The 23,135-nt window shown below is 41.5% G+C and overlaps 2 protein-coding genes across 3 annotated transcripts in view; one reads left to right on the plus strand and one right to left on the minus strand.

Annotated features, from left to right (window-relative positions):
* Window positions 1-404: 404 nt before the first annotated feature.
* LOC121941232 (cortexin-1-like) lies at window positions 405-1,717 on the plus strand. Its single transcript, XM_042483983.1, has one exon. It carries the CDS (start codon window positions 765-767, stop codon window positions 1,143-1,145), a length of 381 nt encoding a protein of 126 aa, XP_042339917.1. The 5' UTR covers window positions 405-764; the 3' UTR covers window positions 1,146-1,717.
* A 2,557-nt stretch (window positions 1,718-4,274) lies between these two features.
* The window catches only part of fbn2b (fibrillin 2b), an 81,601-nt gene continuing 62,740 nt past the window's right edge, over window positions 4,275-23,135 (minus strand). For both annotated transcript variants that reach the window (XM_042516665.1, XM_042516671.1), the window contains 35 exons: window positions 22,947-23,072; window positions 21,968-22,090; window positions 21,689-21,811; window positions 21,460-21,585; window positions 21,237-21,359; window positions 20,769-20,891; window positions 20,043-20,204; window positions 19,803-19,871; window positions 19,531-19,656; window positions 19,254-19,379; window positions 18,977-19,126; window positions 18,795-18,866; window positions 18,580-18,705; window positions 16,557-16,682; window positions 15,917-16,042; window positions 15,693-15,809; window positions 14,257-14,385; window positions 14,022-14,141; window positions 13,726-13,851; window positions 13,404-13,556; window positions 13,239-13,304; window positions 13,012-13,137; window positions 11,850-11,969; window positions 11,631-11,753; window positions 11,311-11,442; window positions 11,072-11,197; window positions 10,736-10,942; window positions 10,306-10,431; window positions 10,017-10,139; window positions 9,633-9,749; window positions 9,390-9,518; window positions 8,961-9,080; window positions 8,009-8,240; window positions 7,693-7,846; window positions 4,275-7,198 (listed from right to left, as the gene is read on the minus strand). In XM_042516665.1, the coding sequence (XP_042372599.1) occupies window positions 6,821-7,198; window positions 7,693-7,846; window positions 8,009-8,240; window positions 8,961-9,080; window positions 9,390-9,518; window positions 9,633-9,749; window positions 10,017-10,139; window positions 10,306-10,431; window positions 10,736-10,942; window positions 11,072-11,197; window positions 11,311-11,442; window positions 11,631-11,753; window positions 11,850-11,969; window positions 13,012-13,137; window positions 13,239-13,304; window positions 13,404-13,556; window positions 13,726-13,851; window positions 14,022-14,141; window positions 14,257-14,385; window positions 15,693-15,809; window positions 15,917-16,042; window positions 16,557-16,682; window positions 18,580-18,705; window positions 18,795-18,866; window positions 18,977-19,126; window positions 19,254-19,379; window positions 19,531-19,656; window positions 19,803-19,871; window positions 20,043-20,204; window positions 20,769-20,891; window positions 21,237-21,359; window positions 21,460-21,585; window positions 21,689-21,811; window positions 21,968-22,090; window positions 22,947-23,072 (4,751 nt within the window). In that variant the 3' untranslated portion in view covers window positions 4,275-6,820. The remainder of the gene's footprint in view (window positions 7,199-7,692; window positions 7,847-8,008; window positions 8,241-8,960; window positions 9,081-9,389; window positions 9,519-9,632; window positions 9,750-10,016; window positions 10,140-10,305; window positions 10,432-10,735; window positions 10,943-11,071; window positions 11,198-11,310; window positions 11,443-11,630; window positions 11,754-11,849; window positions 11,970-13,011; window positions 13,138-13,238; window positions 13,305-13,403; window positions 13,557-13,725; window positions 13,852-14,021; window positions 14,142-14,256; window positions 14,386-15,692; window positions 15,810-15,916; window positions 16,043-16,556; window positions 16,683-18,579; window positions 18,706-18,794; window positions 18,867-18,976; window positions 19,127-19,253; window positions 19,380-19,530; window positions 19,657-19,802; window positions 19,872-20,042; window positions 20,205-20,768; window positions 20,892-21,236; window positions 21,360-21,459; window positions 21,586-21,688; window positions 21,812-21,967; window positions 22,091-22,946; window positions 23,073-23,135) is intronic.

Below are 23,135 nucleotides of genomic sequence, written 5' to 3' on the forward strand. Positions count from 1 at the left end.
ACACACACACATGCACGCACTCACTCACACCTGCTGCTGCTGGCCTCTGCAGATGCTTTAAATAGTGTCTGGCTCTCAGCTCAGCAACACAACACCCAGACGCACACTTCAACAGCTACACCCAGTTGGGTGTTAGAAGTCCATCTGCACACTATTAACTCCCATTGAGAACACTGACCTTGACTGTGATCGGACAAGTGTTGGTGTGTCTGTATTAGCAGGAGGCGATGACACGTCCTGCCTGCTCTGATTGAGAGTGAGAATGAGAGCTAACGTGGCGGAGCGGCCCTGATAAATACCCTAAAAATATTAATTATCACCTGAGGCTCTCTTTCTCGAATAAGAGCTTCATTACACTGTTCAGCCAGTTCCTCAAAATGCGTCATACCAAAAAGTAGTCCATATTAATTGAAAAGGAAGTGGGTGTGTATGCATGTATGTCTGTCACATTGTCAGAGTAGATTAGGACCAGGCCTTTCTGGGTCATGTCACTTTGACTGACCTAGATTTGACTACATAAACTGGCCAGCAGAAGAGGATGTGTGTGTGAGACCTGCCGTGACAAATACATCACACTCTCTGACCTTGAGGACCGCTCTGAAGTCTACCTGCTAACTTTCGCTACTTAACTTTCTATTTAAGCCACATGCACTTCACCGAACAAACAGGGTAAAAACTGTACAACGATTAAACCGCCCCTTTTATTAGGCCTCATAATCACACTCTCAATCTCCAGTTTCGCTTTTCCTTCTACGCCACCCCTCATGAACACCTTCCCGTCCTTTTCCGCTCCTCCTCCCAATACACCAACCATCCAGTCAGTGTGTAAGCCCTGCCTACGGGCCCCTTGGAGGATGAACGATGTGCCCACACTTGACTACGAGTTGCTGCTGTCCCCGGCCAGCTCCTCCCTCGCCGGCAGTCCTGGCGGTGGCAGCAGCAGCCCCCCTCTGGCCTTGGTCGGGGTGGACACTGAGCAGCGCACCGCCTTGGCCTTTGTAGGCCTCCTCATGCTCTTCCTGGTCTTCCTGCTGGTCAGGTGCTTCAGGATCCTGCTGGACCCCTACAGCCGCATGCCTGCATCATCCTGGACTGACCACAAGGAGGGGCTGGAGAGGGGCCAGTTTGATTATGCACTGGTGTAGAGTGATTCATGAAGAAAAGGGGGAAAGAGGAATATTTTATTGCACATAGAATCTTTAAGATAAATTTAGACGTGGAAATGGATTGTACCAATGCATAATATTGTGAATGCACTCTTAACGGGAGGTTTACCTGATGTTTGTGTATGCTCCGTTTGTATCACTGTACTGCAGCCTGTGTACTGGTGTAAATATGAGGCTACAGGACACTACAGAACTTCAACAACAGGCATATAGACCAATGGAAGCCAAAACACCCAGATGTTGGACCATGGAGGACAGAAATAATGAGCTGCACAGCTGCCTTAATCTACTGTACCTGTCAAACATGCTATAACATCACATCACTGTAGGGCTCGGTTTTCCAAACTCCAGAGCTCGTCAGTATTAAACACTATAATTTTGCGCAAGATCACCTTCACTCATGGCATAGTTTATAGCCTCAAATGAGAACACACAACATGCAGAACACACGCTGAGCTTAAATGAAGGAGTTTACACTTGAGCAGACGCCCCTTTAATGTACAAACGTCCATTGTAAAGGATCAAAGTGTTAAGTGCTGATCAAGGAGCACAAATCCTCACCTTTGTATTTAATTTTTGGACACTGATCCTGGAGCAGCACTGCAGTTTCAGATGCTTTTCGAGCAGGTAGTTTGTGTCTCCATACAGTTTTGTCTGTGTATGTTTTGTGTGTTACTGTGTCTATAACTGAGAAGCCATACTGAAACTATAATCTCTTATTACTGCGAGTAGAGTTTCTGTTCACTGGTTGTGTCCTGCTGTAGTCAGCCTGCCAAGTGTGGTGATGAAGCAAACAGCAACCTTTAGGCAAAACAAAGCTTTATTTTTCTATTCCTGACTCGAGTTTGGGAGTCTCCTTTTTGCTATCTTTCTGTCCTTTTCCTCTTACTCTAGTCTTTAGACTGTGGATTTTTGAAGTAGTCATGCAGCCACGTCGTAGAAGGAGGCAAAGCAGGTAGCTTTGCTTTTCTTGTGTTTTGTAAGTGCATATTTTTCTGACTATCTGCTTTGTTTTTGATACACTGGGTTGATTTGGTGAAAATAAAACAGGATTTTCTTCTGCTTCTTAATTTCCACTGATAGTTGGACAGTGTGGAAGGTCCACAATGTTCATGTTGGAAATAAAATATAATGACTACTGCTTGTTTGTCATATTGTGTCACTTTTGTTATCTGTGGACAGTTAGACACATGTTTAACCCACTGAGATCCCCCATACAATTTAATTAACATTAATTTTCTAGGACGTCCAGATCTATGATTACTGTCATCTGACTTCTCCCAAGTGCACAGACCTATATGATGAAATGTCTACAAGCAAATCAGTATGTTGCACACCATCTACAGTGGACTGCAGAGAAGCTACGATATGTCTTCAAAAATCACCAAAAAATGTCATAGTATAGTATGTCTGCCATTTTTTTGACATGCTAAATGATGATGTTTTGGGCCTTCTTTGGCCTTTGTTTCCACTTTGTATACTATGATGCGTCTCAGAAATCATTTCTATGTCGTTTTCAACCATTTTTAGGAGCAGTCAACATTTGTTGTTTTACTATGACGTGTCTCTACAAGCTATAATATGTGGTTTTCAGCCATTTTCTGGACATGTCAAAATTTGACATTTTCGACATACTATACTATACTATACAATTTCATTCAATTTCAATTCTTGGGGTCACAATTCGATTCAGAATCGATTCTCAGAGGTGTTATTTCAGGATCTACTCCAGTCACTTTTGCCAGTGGCATATTATGTTATGAAAGCAAAGTTTGTACAAAATTATGGAGGATTTTATTATGTACAAGCTTTTTTGTTGTAGAAAACCTTTCTCCCAAGTGTTGGGAATCAGAAAGTGAAATAATTAACACTGTAATTATTATAGTTCAAAAAATGGACACACTTTTCCAAAATAACCTCCCATCATTTTTTTGCAATTGTTTGTACAACCCATTATGTGTGCCATTCTGCAAAGCAGCTCCTCTCTGCGATGCTGCAGATCACACCCCTGACACTTCAGAGAGGGGCCTGATTCTCCTGCCTGCTCTGCCTGCAGTGAACACAGAGTTTGAATTCATATGAGGCCCTGCTGCTTGTTAGACTGTCTCCTGATTTACCCTTGTCTCATTATTATTATAGGGGTTTATTCTAGTGCACGACGCGCTACCAATAACACAGAGCGATAGATACAGCAGGATTAGACCAATCACAGTGCAGTTTGCTCCGGATGACGTGTGGCATACGTGGGCGGATACAAAGCGTCAGCTCGTCTTCCGATTGGTGGACAAGACCGATACAAACCTCTGACCTCTTCATGGCACCACGGGAATCCAATATGGCGTTTAGCATCGATGCTAATGTACTTTTATCATCGAAATATGGATAAAATATGGACGGAAGACACCTAATATCGGAATTATCATCATGAATATATTGAAAAAGGTCCCGTACAAACACCGGAATTCCCAGACTGGATACTGAGGCTTCAGAAAGAGCTATAATACATCGGACTCATCCCTCTGAGCGGCACAGCCGGCAGCTTTCACCGGAGAAAAAAGTAAGGCGACCCGACAAACGGTCTCAAAGTTATCAAGACTTTTCTAAATGATAACAATTTTAGAGGGCTAAGAATAATCGATGTTTATTCTGAATTGTTAAAAACGATAATTGAGATTCTTATGTGAATGTGTATTTTTCCTTCACCCCTATACTATACTACAGCGTCTTTGGTTATTTTTTCCTCATGCTAAATTTGGAGGTTTGGGGCCCTTTTTGGACTTTATTTCCACTATGTATACTATGACGCGTCTCTACGAACTATAATATGCGGTTTTCAACCAATTTTGGACATGTCAAAATTTGACATTTTTCGACATACTATACTATGACGTTTTGGCCTTTTTGGCCTTTATTTCTGCTTTTTTTAATACTATAACATGTCTCTACAACTTATAACGTGCAGTTTTCAGCCATTGATTGGACAGGCCGAAATTTGACATTTTTTCGACATACTATACTATTGCCTTTTTGGCCATTTTTTAACAGGCTACATTTTGGCCATTTTGGAAAGAAATGACAGTTGCCAAAAAATTACTCTGGACACAGGACTTAAAAATATAACCCACAATACTTTATTGCCGTTAAAATCACTGGACACAAGTTTACAATATTATGTGAATCACTCTAATTTTACAGACTGCCATTTGGTGTTATAAATCTTTGGTTTTTGTCTTTGCACCAAAATGATGATCATTCAAAAGATGTTCCAGGATGGCTGATTGATTTATTGATCGTCAGCTGGTAGATGTGGTGTAACTGGATAATTGTCATGTCAGCTTTCAGCTGGACTTTGGTATCAAAAGGCACACGTTTCAATGCAAGCAGATGATGATGACAGTATTGTTTCAAGTTTGACACTGAAGCTGAGATACAGTAAGCATACGCAACACACTGCAATTTTTAAAAACATAGTGGCAAAAAAAGAAAAACTGACAATAAAGATACAAAGTATACAAAGGTTCCCAGGTTAGAAAATGGTTATGTGTTATAAACAATGATTAGGCTGTGGGACAGTGCAGCAACCTTGACTGTTAGGAGAAAAAGTTTATCGTTTAGCACCATAGATTGTAGCTGCAGATGGTCATTGATACGTATGGCATTGTACAGACAGTGTAAGCTTGTATGAGATAATCAATGATGGGAATGTTAATTATCTTTATGATTTGATTTCTTTTTGCTGATGGCTGATTTGACTGGCAACAGTGGTTTCCAATAATACAGTCAGTGATCAACAAATACAACACAATGCTTGCTTTTTGTTGGATTTGCTGCTTTTTTTCTCAACAAAACAAAGTCAACAGCACTTAAAGGCCTTCAATCTTGGGTTTACTGTGAGTATTTGTTTTGGCAGCCTTGACATTTAAACAAAAAAAAAAAAAAAAAAAATCTACATTTCACTTAAAAATATACAATTTAATTTTCAAGAAGCAAGTTTGATAATATTGTTTTTTTCAGCACTGAGACAATACAAAAGACAGACATACACAACAATAAATCCTAGCAAAAAAAAAAAAAAAAAAGTCATTTTTGCAATCCAGATTCAAGACTGCACTTTCTTTGTACAGCGTTAAGAGATGGTTTTATCTAGCACCTTTTTTCTCTTTGAGAGAAAAAAAAATCATGAGAAATTAAAGATGATACCTGACGGATACTTGTTTTTTTTTGTGAGGTTTCGTGTTCACCTGTGCGTGTCCTTACACTTTAAAGCACTGTCTTTAGTTACAGCTTCACGTCATGTACCTTTGAGACTGCTACTGGAGTCAGCTGTTGGTTTCTGTGTTGTAAACGAGGCGTCAGACCTCAGACATCAGGCTTACGGTAAAGTCAAAGAAGTCAGATACAGTCATAGTCAAGTTTAGCCTCCCGACGCCGGCTGTCAGCTGCAGCTCTACTCTCTTGTAGCATTTTTGTTAAGGATTTATTTGGAAAAATGCAGAAGCAGGGGGAGCAACATGCTTCTGACAGCCGACAAGGGAAAAAGACTTTGGACTTAATGAAAAAGCTCTCAGCTCCAGAATCAGTGCACCTGAAGTCTTAATCCCTAAAAGGATACATACAAACATGACCTGATCTATCTTCTTTTAAGTCTATGAGCTACTAGCTGGTGTATTCCCTGCTCATGATTGATGCTGAGCGACACTAGCACCCTTTTTTTGTATCAAAGTCAGCATCACAGCATGGTGTCCATACTCGGTGAAAGTACTGAGGTAACCAAACATGACAGCACACACACGCAAACACGCTAATCCCTGCTCGCCACTGCCCGCAGGCAGGACAAAAGTCAGTTACATCAGAGTAGAGCACAGCTTGCCGAGTTCTTGTCTGCAAATTGGATGTCACCCAGCTCTAAAACAGACCGCTATGGGCTATAAGAACCTGAAATGCTGTCTAAATGTTGCAGTCCTTCGTGTTAACATTTTTCAAACAGCACAAACACATTAAATGACACACTACAATACTGAAAGGGGTGGACAGGACCAACCTTGTTCCCCAGTGTTGTGATTTTTTTAAGATCACAGAGAGGTGAGAAAGTCCTAGGACCACAATGACGTCACACTTATATTCAGCTCACTTCTTCTGAACACTACTCAAAAAGACATCACTTTAGCTCCTGTATGTGATTTAAATATTACCACACATGTTGCATTAAGACAGTTTTGGCCACTCTCAGCACATCATTTCTGGGTTTTTTTTTGGTTTTGCTCATCTACAGAAGTGCTTCATGGACTTGTGAACCATCTGTCTGCCATCTGGTCTTTATCTGGGGTCTATGGTCCGAGCACCAGGGCACCTCTCTGCCATCTCCTCCGCTGGCTCTCTCAGTGGAGAATGAGTGCTGGGTCGGGTACAAGGGGAAGTGTAGTCAGGGTAAAAAAAAAAAAAAAAAAAAAACACAAAACATGAACATATAATAACATAACAGTAACAAAGTGGTGGCAGAGTTGGGCTGATTGACTCAGTCTTTTGTAGCCCTCGATCACCCCTGTTAGTGGGGATGGTCCTGCAGGGGGGAGCTGGAGGAGTTATTGGATAAAAGGTAAAACTCGAAGGCTTTAGGAGTCAGTCCAGGACAGGATTGTGAGCGCACTCTGAGCTCAGTGCAGGTGGATGTGGAGCTTGATGCGCAGGGCATCGCCTATCTCCCCTTGTAGGTAGTCACTGTCGTGCAGATCCTCCAGCTGGTGTAGTCTTCGGGGTCCAAACAGTCGCAGGCTGGCGATCTCTAGTCGGTAGGATCCCGCTGGGGGCGGCCTCTTGCCAAGCCGGAGCACAGTCTTTCCGTCGCGTCGTTCCAGCAGGCGGAAATGCTCATTAGCATTCCCGTGGGTGATGACATAGCGCACATGGTGCTCCAAGGGCTGCAGGGCAGGCAGGAGCTCCAGGAGAGGCTCCTTGTTCAGCAGCGAGGACCGAGAAATATTCATAGGGATGGAGTTCAGGGTGTCTATGCTGGCCATGCTCACTGCTGGCTCCTGTAGTGAGGATGAGTGAAAGAGGTGAAACATGAGTACTTTTACAAGGACGGCAGCGCATGTAGATGCAGCATCCAGTAGCTCCTAAAATAGCTGCTAAAGCACGACTTTTCTACGATAGAGAAGCACTTATCAACATCGGGGAAAGTTGTGTAGGGTTTGGACTAAATGCAGCAGCAAAATATAGCAAAAAAGATTGCAAGGATTTGAGGAGCTACAGGCTGCTGCATCTACATGCCCTGCTGTCGTCACAGCAGCATATATAAGGACATTTTGTCCCATGATGTCGATATAATATCTATATATTGCCCATCTCTACAATTGATATGTACAGCTAAATTGATATTCTTGACAACGCCAAACCTAAGGTCGCAGAAACATCTCAAACTGAAATATAGACCTCAACAGACTAATGTCTTACATGAGAAGATGCTCACTTTGAATTATTGACTCAATATGGCAAGCATTGAGAAAGCGTTTGTCAAAACAGGTACCTGGTCGATGTCATTTTCATCAGCGTTGCGTTTGTGTCGTGCGCTCTTTCCTCCTCCGTTAATCTTACACTCGTAGCAGGCCTCAGGAGACAGACTGTCATCGTCATCACCCTCCAAAAACTGGCCTGGGAAACCTGAGCCTGTCATACAGTGACTGGATGGAAACAAAGAGAGTTAGACGGACGGAAATTCATTTCAAATTCATAAGCAACGATACCAGCACGTGAAACGGGGTCAGATGTTGTGTTATAATGAGATGGTGAAAATGTCTGGTGATAGCTGCTTGAAGTGATTTTCATAATCTGTGTTCGCTCACCCCTGCCCGGCTCTGTAGAAACCTCCAGGACAGCCACACAGGTAGCCTCCGTCTGTATTGGAGCAGCCGTAGATACAGGGGTTACTGCCCGTGGTACATTCGTTCACATCTTGGCAGCCACCAGCAGTCTGCTCAAAGTCGAAGCCGGAGGGACACACACACTTGAAGCTGCCCAGGGTGTTGTAGCAGGAAGCAGAGCCACACACTGATCCTCCCTGACACTCGTTTTCATCTGTGGAGTGAAAAGAGAGAAAAATGAATAGATAGAAAATTAGAAGATGGATGTGTTAGAGAGACGATAAATGCCTAATGACATTTCATCTGCATGTTTATGATGTCGATGGATAACAGTTCTGCATTACTGCCTTTATGGTCATGAGATCGTTACCTTTGAAGCCAATTCTAACATCAATACTTCAAGAAAATAACACTTTCAAATTACTTTTGAGACAACTGTGTTATTAATAATTCTGTCCTGTTTTGTGTTGTTATGCACAATTTTTCAATAGAGTTTCAATTTATTTTTACAAATGACTAAAAAATGTTTTATATTGTGATGGAGGATGAACGTAGAAATGTCACATTCTGTCAGAAAATTATTTATATGGCTATTTTTGTGTCAAATAAAATCAGATAAATGAAGAAAAACATCATTATTCTAATAATTTTATCATTCTAATTTTCATTTTTCATTGCTTTATTCCACAATGAAAAGGAATTTTCCCAAGGCACTTAACACTAATAATTTAAGGGGAAACTCGATTACAAAGTTTTTGAAGTAATCCCTACCTAATTTTTTTAATGTAATATATATATATATATTTTTAGAGATAAACATCATGTTGCAGTCCTATAAAAATCCTTAAAAGACCCAGATTCCCCAGGTCCTCTACACGACTGGTGCCTCTGCTGTTAACATGACAAACTCCCAGACTGAGTCAGAGTAACTCACCCACACACTGGTTCCACTGGTAGTGCTGCACGTAGCCCTGAGGACAGCCACAGCGGAAACCTCCCATCATGTTTTGACAGCCGTGCTGACAGCGGTGGTTACTGCCACACTCATCCACATCTGAGGAAAAGAAACAGTTTTAGTGTCTCATTTTCAGCGGTGATGCTAATGCGCCTCACAAACACCTCAGCAGAACCCTCTCCATGCTGTTTTTTACTCTCCAGGTTGTCTTTGATTGCTATTCTCTTGACTCCTTAAGTGTCTTTTTATAAAATGTTTCTTTTGCACTGTTTGTTGTTTTATCAAAAGCACTGTTGCTGAAACTTGTCTTTCATATTCCGTTGATTTTGGAATTAAAGGACCTTGTTTGAGAGACTCTTCTCTCTGAACTATATATAACTAAATGTGAATGTTTTTGTGTCTGCTCACCTTCACACTCCAAGCCTGTGCTGTCCAAAGAGAAACCCTTGGAGCATTCACAGTTAAAGCTACCAGGCGTGTTGACACAAGCGGCCCGGACACCACACACGCTGTTCTGAGCGGAGCACTCATTGTTGTCTGCAAACAGAGAGAAACACATTTGATTAGAATTCAAGATGCATTTTTGTGTTTGTTTTATTCTTCTTGTTTGTGCTGCAGGGTAACACTGATCTTCTCCTGTCTTGCACTCACCGATGCAGGCAGTCTGGTGCTGGGTGAAGCCGGGAGGACACTTGCAGGTAAAGCCTCCGATGGTGTTGACACAGAGGAACTGGCAGTTATGCTGTTTGGTCGAACATTCATCCAGATCTTAGAGGGAAAGAAGAAAGAATTTAACGCCCATCAAAAGTGTATGCAGGGATGAAGCTTCAAAGCTACAAAGCTTATTTATAAAAATTACATGACAGAAATTTATTAATTTGTAGCACACAGTAATAATAACAAATACATTCAAGTTGATGTTGTATTGAGGACAGCAATACTATTAATATTGTTAAATATCAAAAAGATCATTAAAGAACATCTTATGGCTTTTATGAAGCTCTGAAATAGCCAAACAAATCTAAGTCCACCTACCTTTGCAAGTCTTTCCATCTGGCTGCAGGCTGTATCCTCTGGGGCACGAGCAGAGGTAGCTGCCCTCTGTGTTTTTGCACAGGAAGTTGCAGGGTTTTGGAGACAGAGCGCACTCATCCATATCTGGAATTAGTAGACAAGGAAAATAAGGAATATAAATGCAAGGGAAAATGTCTGTAGACTGACCCAAGTGCAGTGACCCACAGCACATTCACAATCTGTAAAACCAAATGCCTTTGAGACTAAACTGATAAGTGGAGAGTATTAACAGGACAGAGATCAGCCGTACCAACACAGGAGGTTGCAGTGTAGTCGGTTTTGTAGCCCACGTTACAGTGACAGCGGAAGGATCCGATGGTGTTGATGCATTGACCGTTCTGACACAGATCTGGCATCACCTGGCACTCGTTGATGTCTGGAAGTACAGAGACGTTTTAGAAAGCTATCTGGATTAGACTCACGCTGCCAAACCCATAATTCAAGAGAGAGCTCCCAGTCTCATTAAGTTCTTTTATAACAGTGTGAGCTCTTCTTCTCGAAGCAACTTGATGTGCCTCAACTTGCTTGATTTCCTTCCCATATTCATATTATAATGCTTTCTCTTTAGTTATTGTGATACTTTAAAAGATTGCGTTGAATAAATCAAATTAAATTAAGAAATACAAGTTTTGTTTATTATATGTGATAAAATCAATCGGTAGTATCACTGTGCGACTCACCTCTACCGTCTGTGGTGTATCCCGGTCCGAGTGGGCACATCTTCTTGTACTGTACGGTGCCAGGCAGCGGGCAGAGCTCACACTGTGACCCCCAGCCTCGGCCCGTGTTGCAGCAGCACTCAGACTTGGTCACGCTGTTCCTGTTGGTGGAGGTCTGCTGGCACATCGTCTGCAGAACCTCGGTGTAACAGTAGCCCTTTCGGTTGTCTAAAGGAAAGGATTATAGGATGTGAGGAGTGTGTGAGGTTAGAGATGGAAGAAAAAAAAAAAAAGAGATGTTTTGGTTCCTAAACTTCATCTGAATTTTATATATAAAGACAAGTTCAATTATCTTACCAATACATTCGGTTCCAGTGGAGCTGGGCTCAAAGCCGTCATTGCACTCGCAGCGGTAGCTTCCCACTGTGTTGACGCAGCGTCCGTTTTTACAGATGCCAGGCTTGGCGCGACACTCGTTGAGGTCTGTACAAAGCAAAAAGAGGGAGGATGAAGAAAGTGAAGAGGCAGATACATCCAGGAACAACAGCAGATATTTGACGAGAACCTTTCACATCAGCTGAAACGGTTTTACTCACCCATACATCCCTCTCCATCGGGTCTGCGCTGCATGCCAGGAGGGCAGATACACATGAAGGTACCGATCAGGTTCTTACAGGTCATACCCTTGGAGTCACAGTCGTCCAGACCCTCGGAGCACTCGTCCTGGTCTGTTAAGGAAGAAGGAGAGATGGCCAATGGGTAAAACTACAACAGATAGCTAAAATGAAAACTGTTACATCCTGTTTCAGTGTTGTCAAAGAATGAGTACTGCACACAGAAAAGGAGTAAAAAAAACAAAGATGATGAGACTTGAGATAAAAGTGACACAAAAAGGAATTGTGCTGCGCCCTCTCACCTCTGCACATGCGTTGGTCGTCTCGCAGCACATAGCCAGCAGGACACATACACTCATAGGAGCCAAACGTGTTCACACAGCGGAAGGCACACAGCAGAGGATTCTGGGAGCACTCGTTGATGTCTGAAGTCAAAAAGAGAGACAGGTTTGTTTCATTTGCTGTCATTTTAAATGGAAAATGCCTGTGTGAATGTGAGTGTTAATGCGTGAATGACTGACCTTCGCAGGTCATCATGGGTCCGGGTTCGAAGCCTTCCTGGCATGAACACTCAAAACCTCCCACCACATTGGTGCAGGTTCCATTTCCACATGGGTTTCCTATAGAGCACTCATCAGTGTCTGGGGAGAACGCAGAGCAGGGACAGAAGAGGCAATTAAAACCAATGAAACATTTATACAGTACCTGAGACTTCAAAAGCACTCATTAGCAGCTTAAATGTTAGTCTAAAAATAGATGAGGCTGTAATGCAGGAAAAAGCTGAACTCTGGTGCTACTGGCAATAAAAAGAATACTTGGTGATAGTACTAATGTCAGCGATATATTCAGAGACACAATAAAAGGCAGTAAAGTACCTACAAAGAAGTCCTGCAGCCATTGATTTTTCCTTATGTGCCTTATTGCGGCTGTTTTATGATAAATACTAAAAATACCCTGTTCTCCCTCTGTAATTCCTATGTAGGGCTGTACCAAATGTCATTGTTTTACATTTAAAGCTTTTCTTAAGAATTTTGAATGAAGCCTTAAATCTCTGCCATCATATTTTATGACATCACCCTTAAAAAAAATAACATTTTCAAACAAAATTCTCAATTCAAATAAAAGATTTATAAGATTAAGATTAAATGAGTTATCCTATTATAATTCAATCAGCTTTCTTATAAATAAACATCATTTCTGATGCTGTTGAATTGCTGCTCAACTGTTGTGACAATACAAGGACTGAGCGCTGCAGCACAACTGTGTGGTTCTGACGCAGAGAGATAGAGAGAAAAAAGGGTGGAAGGTGGACTATTGCATGCAGTGTTTGCAAGTTATTAATCACTTAATCAAACCACTGCTTTATCACCTTTTGACTCTGCTTTTTGTCTGCAACTTTTCATAAATACCAGGTTTAAACAGAATGAGTATGAATAAGTAAAAAAAAAAAAAAAGTTGGAAAAAACTGATAGAAAAGTCATTCACGTGTTGATTTAGAATTTGAATGTCATTGTTATGAATGAAGATCTGAAGGTCATTATCTTAATTGTTTCATTTCTTTACTCAGTAGTCAAGTCTGACTTGTAAATAAGATCCTGATCTCAATGTGACTCCCTGATTACATAAAGTATACATAAAAAGTATATTTACAATAAGTAACTGTAATTCCAGAAACCATCTCACCAATGCAGTTGACTCCGGTGTAATCCAAGTTGTATCCAAAGGGGCATTCACAGCGGAACGAACCATCTGTGTTGATGCAGATACCGTTCTGGCAGATTCCTGGGTTATCCAGACACTCATTCGTATCTAAAGAGAGAAAGTGAGTATTAGCGTATTTTTGAGCACATACCAAAGCTCCACAATTGGTCACTAAATTCTACGGAGTAGATCTACGTTGTAGAACTCACCTTCACGAGCATCACCTTTTCCAGGATAGGCTCCGTGGCCGAAGGGACACAGGGTGTCAAAAGCAGCTGGAGATGCACCAAAAAAAAGGTCAGCTTCATTGTTTTGCATATGTCTTTGTGTGAATGTGTATGTCTTAATTAAGGTTCTGTGTGTGTGTTACACACCTTCGGTCTCTCGTGGACACAGCTCACAGGGGAGTCCCCAGCCCTCTCCAGGCATTTTGCTGCAGCAGCATTTGGCCTTGGTGGTGTTTAAAGCTTTAGGGACTGAGCATTTTCCTGCCTCGAATTTGGTGAAACAGAAGCTTTCTCTGGTGTCTGCCATTAGAGAAAAAAAAGAACAGTAACTGGTCTGTTATTCATACGACACACAAAGACAAACCTCCTCAAACCATCTTAGTAAGGGGGATAAGATATGTCAGATCACAACATTCCTGTCATCTACCCTGTCCGCTGTGGCCTGCTTCTAACTAACAGCTTTGCTCACCGTAGCAGCGGCGTTTGTTGTCAGACAGTACGAAGCCTGGCTGGCAGGTGCACTGGAAACTGCCGGGGGTGTTGGTGCAGGTGCCAAACTGGCAGATGTTGGGCTCCACCTCACACTCGTTGATATCTGGTAAGGGAGTGTATAAGAAGGCAGGAAGGTGAGAAGATGATTGTGTTGCATTTGTGAGTGTGCGTTGCAGCAGATGGCTCGGTCACCCTCAGTCTCTGGTCTGCGTGCATGGGGAGCATTCAGTCTGTACTGAAGCGTGTCTGTCTCTAAAAATGTGTGTGACTTACCTATGCACTGGTCGTTCTGCACCTCATAGCCAGGAGGGCAGATACATCTGAAAGATCCATCCAGATTCTGACAAGTTCCTGGAGAGCAAGTGCCGGGCAGACTCGCACACTCATTGATATCTGTGGAGAAATGGTGAAAAGTACAAATCATTCAGAGAATGTTTGTTAATGCCTGTGCATGTCAGGCAAACTGTGCTGCCATGTTGCTTCCTTGTAAATTTAATCTCTGACTTACCGACGCAGTTTTTCCCATCTTGAGTAGTCTCGTAACCCTCATGGCAGAGACACTGGAAGGAACCGAGTGCATTGATACACTGTCCGTTCCTGCACACCTGGCCTTGTAGAGCGCTGCACTCATCTATATCTGTAAGGTAAACATTGAGAAGTTTAGGACTAAACATTTCTCTGACTTTGGATATCCATCAACAAACACAACCAGAGACAGAACAAAATGTTTTTTTCTGGCATCTTTTGTTTTGGAAAAAAAAAAAACATAAAAGTTTGGGCATAATTTTCTTTGTTACACAAGGAAAGAAAAACACATTAAATAATTAATGTCTAAATATAATTTGTGTTTATAGATGTAATCTTTGATATGACATCTTAACCTGTGTCAACACTGATCTTACTTAAAAAATTTAAGAAACTGATCGCCTTGGAAAAGGTACGTAAATAAATCTGCTCGTGCAGAGTTATGTGTACTTACAATATTTAAGTTTACTTAATATTTTGTTGTATTTACTTAATATTGTTAAGTTGTTGTAATTTAAAAATGACAAGTAAGTGGTAGCAACTCAATGAAACTAAGTTAGTTTGATATACCTGGATCATAACAAAGAGGATTTTTTGCATGTGGTGAAGTTTGGATATCTGCAAGTTCTGTGTTGTTACCATGTTTAAGAATTTACAAATGTGACTGACTAGTTTGCAAGAAGCAGAATACATATAGTACAATTCTGACACCTACGGTGTTGTTTAGTTTATTACAGTTAAAAGCATAGTCATAACATGTATAGTTTGATGGAATGTTTCTTTAGCTTGTGAGGTGGCTGAGGCTTTTTTAAGTATTGGTATTTTTGATAAAACAGTGTCATGGAGCCGTGTTGAGATCTGAAGTAAAATCAAAGAGACATGTAATTTTAATATTTCTAGTTTTTGTTGAACATATTTCCCAAGGCTTAAAAGTTTTTGTTTTAACTGTTTAATTTTCACAAACACTGGCCTCTTCTTAAGATGCTCAAAATGGCATATTGTGGGAAAAAAAAACAAGCAAGCATATTAATAATTGTTGTGCTCACTTTATACTATAAATACTTTATTTTCCTTTAGTTTCCTAAATGAGCAAACAAATGAGTGTTCAGTGACATCAACCTAACTGGGTCTACTTAAAAAACTTACATTTACAAAGAACAAGTGAAACGTACTGGTTTTAAAGTTCTAACAACTTCACAAACTTCAGTAAATCCAACCAAGTTTTTAATTGACTTAAAAATTAGATATAAAGTAAACATAACTTTAGACTAATATATTTACGTACTTTTTTCAAGGCATGTTTCTAGACTTTTTTGTTCAGATCAACCTGTCATATTTTACATAGACAACTTTGACCTTTAAAATGCTGTGGGCCTTTGTAAAGCAGAACAGTTCATTTTATGATGATATGATTCATACCCATGCAGTCGTTGTTGTGCGTGAGCTCGAAGCCGGGGAAGCAGAGGCAGTTATAGGATCCCACCGTGTTTTTACAGGTACCGTTACCACACGGCTGTCTGTCACACTCATCGATGTCTAAAATACACACAAAAGTAACATCATTTATAGTGGGTTTAAACAAATAAAAAAGTCTGTTTTGACACAGTGTTTTGTGTGTTGCAGTTTTAGGTTGTGCTTCTCACCCATGCACATGGTTTGGTCAGCAGTTGCCTTGAAGCCGTTGTGGCAGAGACAGCGATAGCTTCCCTGCGTGTCGATGCACTCTCCATGGCTGCACACATTAGGAATCTCCTGGCACTCATTACGGTCTGAGAGAGACAGAAGTAAAATTACTTACGTATTATCAGGGTCTGCAACTAGTAATTATTTTAGTTAGTGATTTAGCCTATGATATGTCCAAGAGTCCAATGTGATGTCCTCAAATAGCTTCTTTTATCCAGAATCAAAAGATATTCAATTCACAGTGATATGAAATACACAGTAGTAACGAATGCTAACATTTTAGAAACTGGTCCATCATCTTTGATTAATGACCTAATTACTTGACTTAACTATTTTTTTGTTAATCGACTAATCAACTCTTTGTTGCATTACTAACATCATTCATTGCATTTTACTTGCACAAATCCTTCATGCTTTGATTTGACCTTGTTTGTGTTTAGTTTCAGTCAAAGGCTGATGTACATTACCATACATCAGCAGGTTTCCTGTATATGCAGATTACAATAACAAGGGATAACCATGTTTCATATTTTCCATCAGTCCACCTTCCTTTGTATTTTACGATGGAAACCCCGGTAAGGTCAGACAGGCTGGACTCACCCACACAGGCCCCACTGGGGGACAGTTTGAAGCCTGGCGAGCACTCGCAGCGGTAGCTGCCTGGAATGTTGATACAGTTGGCGTTGCGTTGGCACAGGTTGTCCCCGCTGTTACACTCATCAATATCTACGCAGGGGGAAGAAAGAGAGACACAGTGGACATCAATCACAGGCTCCATAACTGTCTGGTCGGAGCAGGCAGTCAGCTTGTGGGCAGCAGGAGAGAAAACACAACGGCTCCATTTTGGCTCTGGTACGGTTCAGACAGTCACTGGCAGGTTCTGGATGATTGAAGGTCCAGGCAGGTGCTCTCTTGTCTTTACAAGGGCATAACTCATGAGGGAAAAGGCAGCATTAACTCTACTGAGTGGACTGCTTGTAAAAGTGCCTCGCTGCCAGAGAGCAAGTGTAACTCTATTTATGTGTGTATGTGTGTGTGTGTGTCTGTCTGTAGGGTGTGTTGCTGTGATTTAGTGTGGAAAGTGTTTGTGCCAGCAGCAGTAAGTATGTACTCAATACTGTATAAAAGACGCATAAGCATGCAATGATTCAGCAGCAGGGTCAGAAGAGGAGATACGTGAGGAGGTAAAAGTGTGTAAATGTGTGTGAGCTTGTTTGTGCGTGAAAGTGAGAGACAGGAAACTAAAGTAGCAGGAAAAGAGCAGGAAATCTATGCAAGGCCATGTTGGTAAAGATTCTGGGTCATCCAGGTCATAGTGCTAAAACGCAGGCAACTGGACTTGCTTTAATTTCACACCCGGACCCATCACACCCTCACGACCCACATGATGGCCAGGTGGGTCAACGACTCACATGTGACCCTAACAACTCTGAAACTCAGAGCGCACTTAGAATTATATAACACCATCATGCCCATTGGGCCTCATGGAGGTGATATATAAAATGAATTTCCTCTTATTTTTGTTTCTAGACCTGTTCCTATTTTGTTAGTACCCACTGATTTCAGTGATTCACCAAAGTTTTCTTATTTTAGCTCTTTTCTTACGCCTGGAACACACTGCATGCTTGAGCAGTGTGTGACGTCAACCTTGCCGAACTGCTGAATCTTGCACGCTCTCGGTATTCACACTGGCAGCATTGTTGCTGCGACGCTTCTGCAGGGGTGCCTGCTGTTATGAGTACTGTAATTCCAAAATTATGAGCACATATACTATTCATGTATGAAGCCCTGCAAGCTACTGCATTGTCAACAACACGGTCCTGCAAATATTTCACAATAAAACGCCCTGTGTCAACAACTGATGGGATTCTGTTGATAGAAACATTGTTGGAGGGCTTTTATTTTGAAATGGACACAGTAAAGGTTGAGTAAAACAGATGTATTTGTATTTCCTACAAATCTATTTTTCCCTGCTGCAGAAGTTATTTTTCTTATTATGGCCTTGTTTGGTTGCATCTCCTCGACAGGCCTTTTTAACAGCAGACATTTTGACTTGTCATAGTAGGAAAAGCGCTGGTTTTACTATAACCATTAACGATGGCTCTGTTATATTCAAGTGCTTCAGTGAGAGTGACAATGAGCCAGCTCGCAGAATACTGAATTCTGAAATCAAAACAACTAAATGGAATTCAGCCATTATTAATTTCATCTTCCACACTGTGTTGTTCCAACTGCAAAATCTCAAAATGCTTTTGTGAAAAGGCCTTTTCTTGGGCATGTGCCAGAATATCTGCACACAGCATAAAACCTGCCCTCATATAGTATTTAGCAGCTGTACCAATGCTAATAACAACCAGCAGTCATGTGCATTGGGAGACATCATTAAGCGCACTAGGGTAAGAGTAGAATTAGATGGCTAAGCGCGTTTTCTACATTTGTAGTTGACTTCTAATATTTTTTCTCTTCACAGAAAATTCTGAGAAGATCTAGAAGATTTTTACAGAGATGTCGCTACTAGAGGACCATTGTATCACAAAATAAATGAGTGTGTTTTATAAATCACAAGTACCTTGCAATAGACACAGTTAGGACGAAACAGATGAAAACATTATGCAAGTTTTACCTTCACAAATCAGCAGTATGTTGTTATAGCTGAAGCCCATTGGACATTCACAGCGGAAGCTGCCGATCTGGTTGATACACACTCCATTGGCACAGATTCCAGGGATCTCCCTGCACTCATCGATATCTGCACGACACAAAACCACAGGATGTTACAATGCTAGCGGTACCAGTGTCAGTTTTGTGCAGCACTGTGTCACCTTGCAGTGACCTTACCGATTGGCTTGCCGGTGTGGATGTCAATGATGAATCCGGGAGCCTGGTTACCACACAGTATCTGGTACTCGTCTGGAACAGACAGGACAGGAAACACTCAGTGACGGCAATAAAACCTACTCATACAGCAGTGTTTTAACAGCTGCTTCAGAGTGTGTTTAAGTGTGTTTATTGAGACTCACTGGTTGCAGGAGTTGGACAGGCCTCACACGGCTTGTTCCAGGCTTTGCCCACGTTGTAGGCGCAGCAGCACATCTTCTTGGTCATGTTGAAGGACAGCTCGTTCTCGCACGTGTCGTTGAAGTTGCGATAACAAACACTCTTCCTCATGTCTGCATTGCAAAGAGGAAGGCAGTCCTTTATGTCCAAAAACTGACTTAAAATATTTGCCTTTTGAACTGCAATGACTTTCTTAAGTTCATTTTTAGAAAAAAATGATAAGAATAAATGTTTTCTCACCCATGCAGTTGTTTCCTCCATTGACTTGCATGTACTCAGGGGGACACACACAGGTGTAGTTGCCCAAAGTGTTGTAGCAGGTACCAGGTCCACAGATCCCGATATGGGTCGTGCACTCATCAATATCTGCACATAAAGACATGATGACAGATATTACAACATCTGATGTGAGCACAGTTAATTGTCCCTTTATATTTAATCTACGTAACATAAATGCAGGGCTAAACTTCAGCCAGTAAACTAATTCAATGGTATTTATATTACGTTTGATTCTTACCCTCACAGATGCGAGTCTCCTCATTGAGATAATAGCCTGCTGGACACTCACACTGGAAGCTACCAAAGGTGTTGACACAGTTTCCACCCTGGCAGAGACCCGGCAGCTCCTGACACTCATCAATATCTGGAGAATACATCAAATTGTAAGATACAAAGAAGTCACTCATGTATTGATTTTATGTCAAAATGCATTTTCAAAATTGTGAAATAGATGCCAAAGTTTATTTTTTTGCCACAACACTGTAAAACAGACAGAGCTGTTTGGTTTACCTTCCAAGATAACAGTGATGGGGTTGGGCCTGAATCCCTCTCCTCCTGGACAGAGAGTCTTATACTCCGCTACAGACAAGAGGGAGACATACAGCAAGTTAGAGTAAAAAAAAAAAAAAAAACAGCAAAAACGTTTTCTAAAACATACGATGACCAACAAATATGACTAAGTATGACGTGCATTTTACAGTATATATTAGGCTGTAGGTAATCAATCGGTTGAGGACTTGCGGTACATACTGGAGTTGGGGGTGGGGCACAGTTCACAGGGGTTTCCCCAGGCTCCTCCCAGGGAGCAGCAACAGGAAGCACGGGTCACGCCCACTCCGATCTCCGCGCTGCAGGAGATTCCTCCATCACCACGTGCAAGGATGTCCAGGAAGCAGTTGCCAACACGGGTATCTAAAAAGACAGATTATATTATCAATACGTGAGGTGTTTCTCTTTCATCACACAGGGTTATGTGTGAGTTTTAACAGAATAAGGTGCCTGCCATCTGTCATTGCTGGTACAGTTTTGGAGGGATGCAGCATCTTGCTACTGTGCTCTCATATTTTAAAAAATTTAAAGACCATAATTGCAGCACAACTGACCTGATTCTAAACATATATAATGCATGTAGTCTCTATTTGATAATTAAAATGTTAAAGAGGGGGCTTTAAGTAAAGGATACATTTTTGAAGTCACGCAACTGTAAAAAAAAAAAAAAAATTTAAAAAGACCTAATTTGCACATTTGCACTTCTGGTAAATAATGAATGATGCAGAACCTTCTCCATGCTGTGCTTAATTTCTGTACATCTTTATTAATTTTCTTATTTTTTCATCATGAATGTTTCTCTTTTTCTGGATATATTTCATTTAGTCCATCACAAAGGATTGCCTATTATGGTTTTCGTCATTAAAACCTGCTGAATTTCAAAGAATGTCCCTTATTTCAGCCCTGCCAGCTTTAAGAGAGACTCACCCACGCAGCCGACTCCGGTGGGGTTGAGCTCAAAGTCAGCGGGGCAGTTACACAGGTAGCTCCCTGGTGTGTTCACACACAGCCCGTTGATGCAGTTCACAGGGTCTGCACACTCGTTGATGTCTGCAGCACAAAACAAAACATGTAAAGTTCAGCAACACACACCAGCTAACCGTTTATATGGTATATTATACTACTTTTAATTACTAAAAATCTTGCTTATGTCACAAACTAACAGTGATTTGTGGTCACGCTGCATAAAGACTGAGAAATGAAAGGAATTAACAGATGGCTAAAGCAGACGCATCCTTGGTCTTCACATTTCTTGGCCATATTTCGATGTGAACGGTAATAGGATGCATTAATTAAGGTTATTATTGTCAAGGATACTCAGCCAAGCTATTTGAGTCTGTTCTGTGTTTGAGCAAAGTGATTTTAAAGCTAAAGTTACAGAAGTGAAACACCAACCAGTGCAGTTTCCTCCACTGCGGTCCAGCTCGTAACCATCATCACACACGCAACGGAACATCCCTGGAAGGTTCTGGCACGTTCCAAACACGCAGATGTTCTGGAAATTACACTCATCAATGTCTGTGGCAAAAGACAGACAGACAGAGAGACCGTTAGTTACACTACCTGGATGAAAAAAGCACAGTAAAGAGAATAAAATGTGACAGAATGAGTGCAGCACCTTGACAGGCCTTGCTGTCTTCTGTAGGAGTGAAGCCCATCTCGCACTCGCAGCGGTAGCCACCTGGAGCATTCAGACACTGGCCGTTCTCACACAGATTCACATTGTCTGCACACTCATCCATGTCTAAAACAGAACAGACAAAGCGTTAGAAATTTCCTGTGCATGAAGCTCACTGCTGTAGCTAATATTCAGTTAGGAATCATTCAGAAAGTTTCAGCAGTCTTACCAGAGCAGGAAAAGCCGTCTCCGTTGAAGCCCTCCTTGCATGTACACCTGTAGGATCCCGGTGTGTTGACACAGTCTGCATTGGGGTTGCAGTTGTGGTCCTCTGCAGAGCACTCATCCTGATCTGCAGGAAGAGGAAAAAAAAAATATATAAATCTGGATTCCAGAACTAGAACAAAAAAGCTAAAAGGGGACAATTTTGGTCCTTTTATTTGTCTTTAAAACTCTTTTGCAACAAAAATAGTCGCATCACAGCTAATATAATACTACGTGTACTCACCTACACACTTGATGCCGTCTCCCACCCAGCCGTCTCGACAGCGACATTTAAAGCTTCCAGGCACATTGATACAGGCCGCATGCATGTCGCAGTTGTGAGCCCCAATCTCACACTCATCCACATCTGGAGAGGTATAGCAATGAATGAATTAATTGACAGGCTGTAATACACATTCTTATGCCAGCTGTTTCCCGTTGAACACTAAATAAATTAACAGAAAAGAATATAAAGAATATTGCAGCCACTTTTTTTCAGTTATCCGTTCCTGTGTTAAAACTAAGCTGGTAACTTTTGTATTAAAAAAACCCCAACAATAACAGAAAAAAACGTATTTGCAGACAGTTGGTCCAACTGGTGGGCTGTCCTTAGTTACTTTGGTTGACTGTTTCCACTTTGGCGACCTGGTCATGAACTTTCTCATTTTACAGCTTTACAGTACATTAAACTATGTTCCTGAAAAAATCTTAAGACGAGACAAAATCTTGATTTATATTTGATAAGTGCTGCCGAGTTTGACAGTTGGAGTGCACGTTAGAAGTGATTGACATGACTGACAGCTGCGTTAGAGACTCCTTAGCTCCGATTGGTTGTTTTGGTGTGCCGCAGTAGATTCAGGCTAATGCCATTTGAGGAGTAGAAGGAGTGACATGGTTTTTATAACAGAATATAATGACAGTTTCAGTAAATATGACAAAGTTTTTGTTCAAACTGTAGCTTTAATGGCATGCAAAGAGATGTTAAAAATGTTGCTTTTTGCTGAGCAGATAGTTTTTAATTCTATAAGTAGTGAGTCATGAATAAATGATAACTTCAAAAACTGTAGACCTGGAACTACGGTATGCATGGGTGAACTGTCTCAACAGCCGACTCAGATATGGACACACAGAGGTCCAGACCGCTCATGCCCTGGTGTGTTGGTGTGTGTGTGTGTGTGTGTGTGTGTGCGTGCGTGCGTGCGTGCGTGCGTGCGTGCGTGTACCTGTGCAGCCCGTGGATCCCTTCTTGACAAAGTATCCCAGCTGACAGTGGCAGATGAAGGAGCCTTTGGTGTTCTCACAGTCGCCGTGGAGACAGATGTTTGGGTTCAAGTCACACTCGTTCACATCTGGGCAGACAGAGATGGACAGACACAGATAACAGGTGAATGTTCTGGCCTTTAGAGATGAGA

The sequence above is a fragment of the Plectropomus leopardus genome, chromosome 3 (genome assembly GCF_008729295.1).
Source record: "Plectropomus leopardus isolate mb chromosome 3, YSFRI_Pleo_2.0, whole genome shotgun sequence".
NCBI classification, from domain to species: domain Eukaryota; kingdom Metazoa; phylum Chordata; class Actinopteri; order Perciformes; family Serranidae; genus Plectropomus; species Plectropomus leopardus.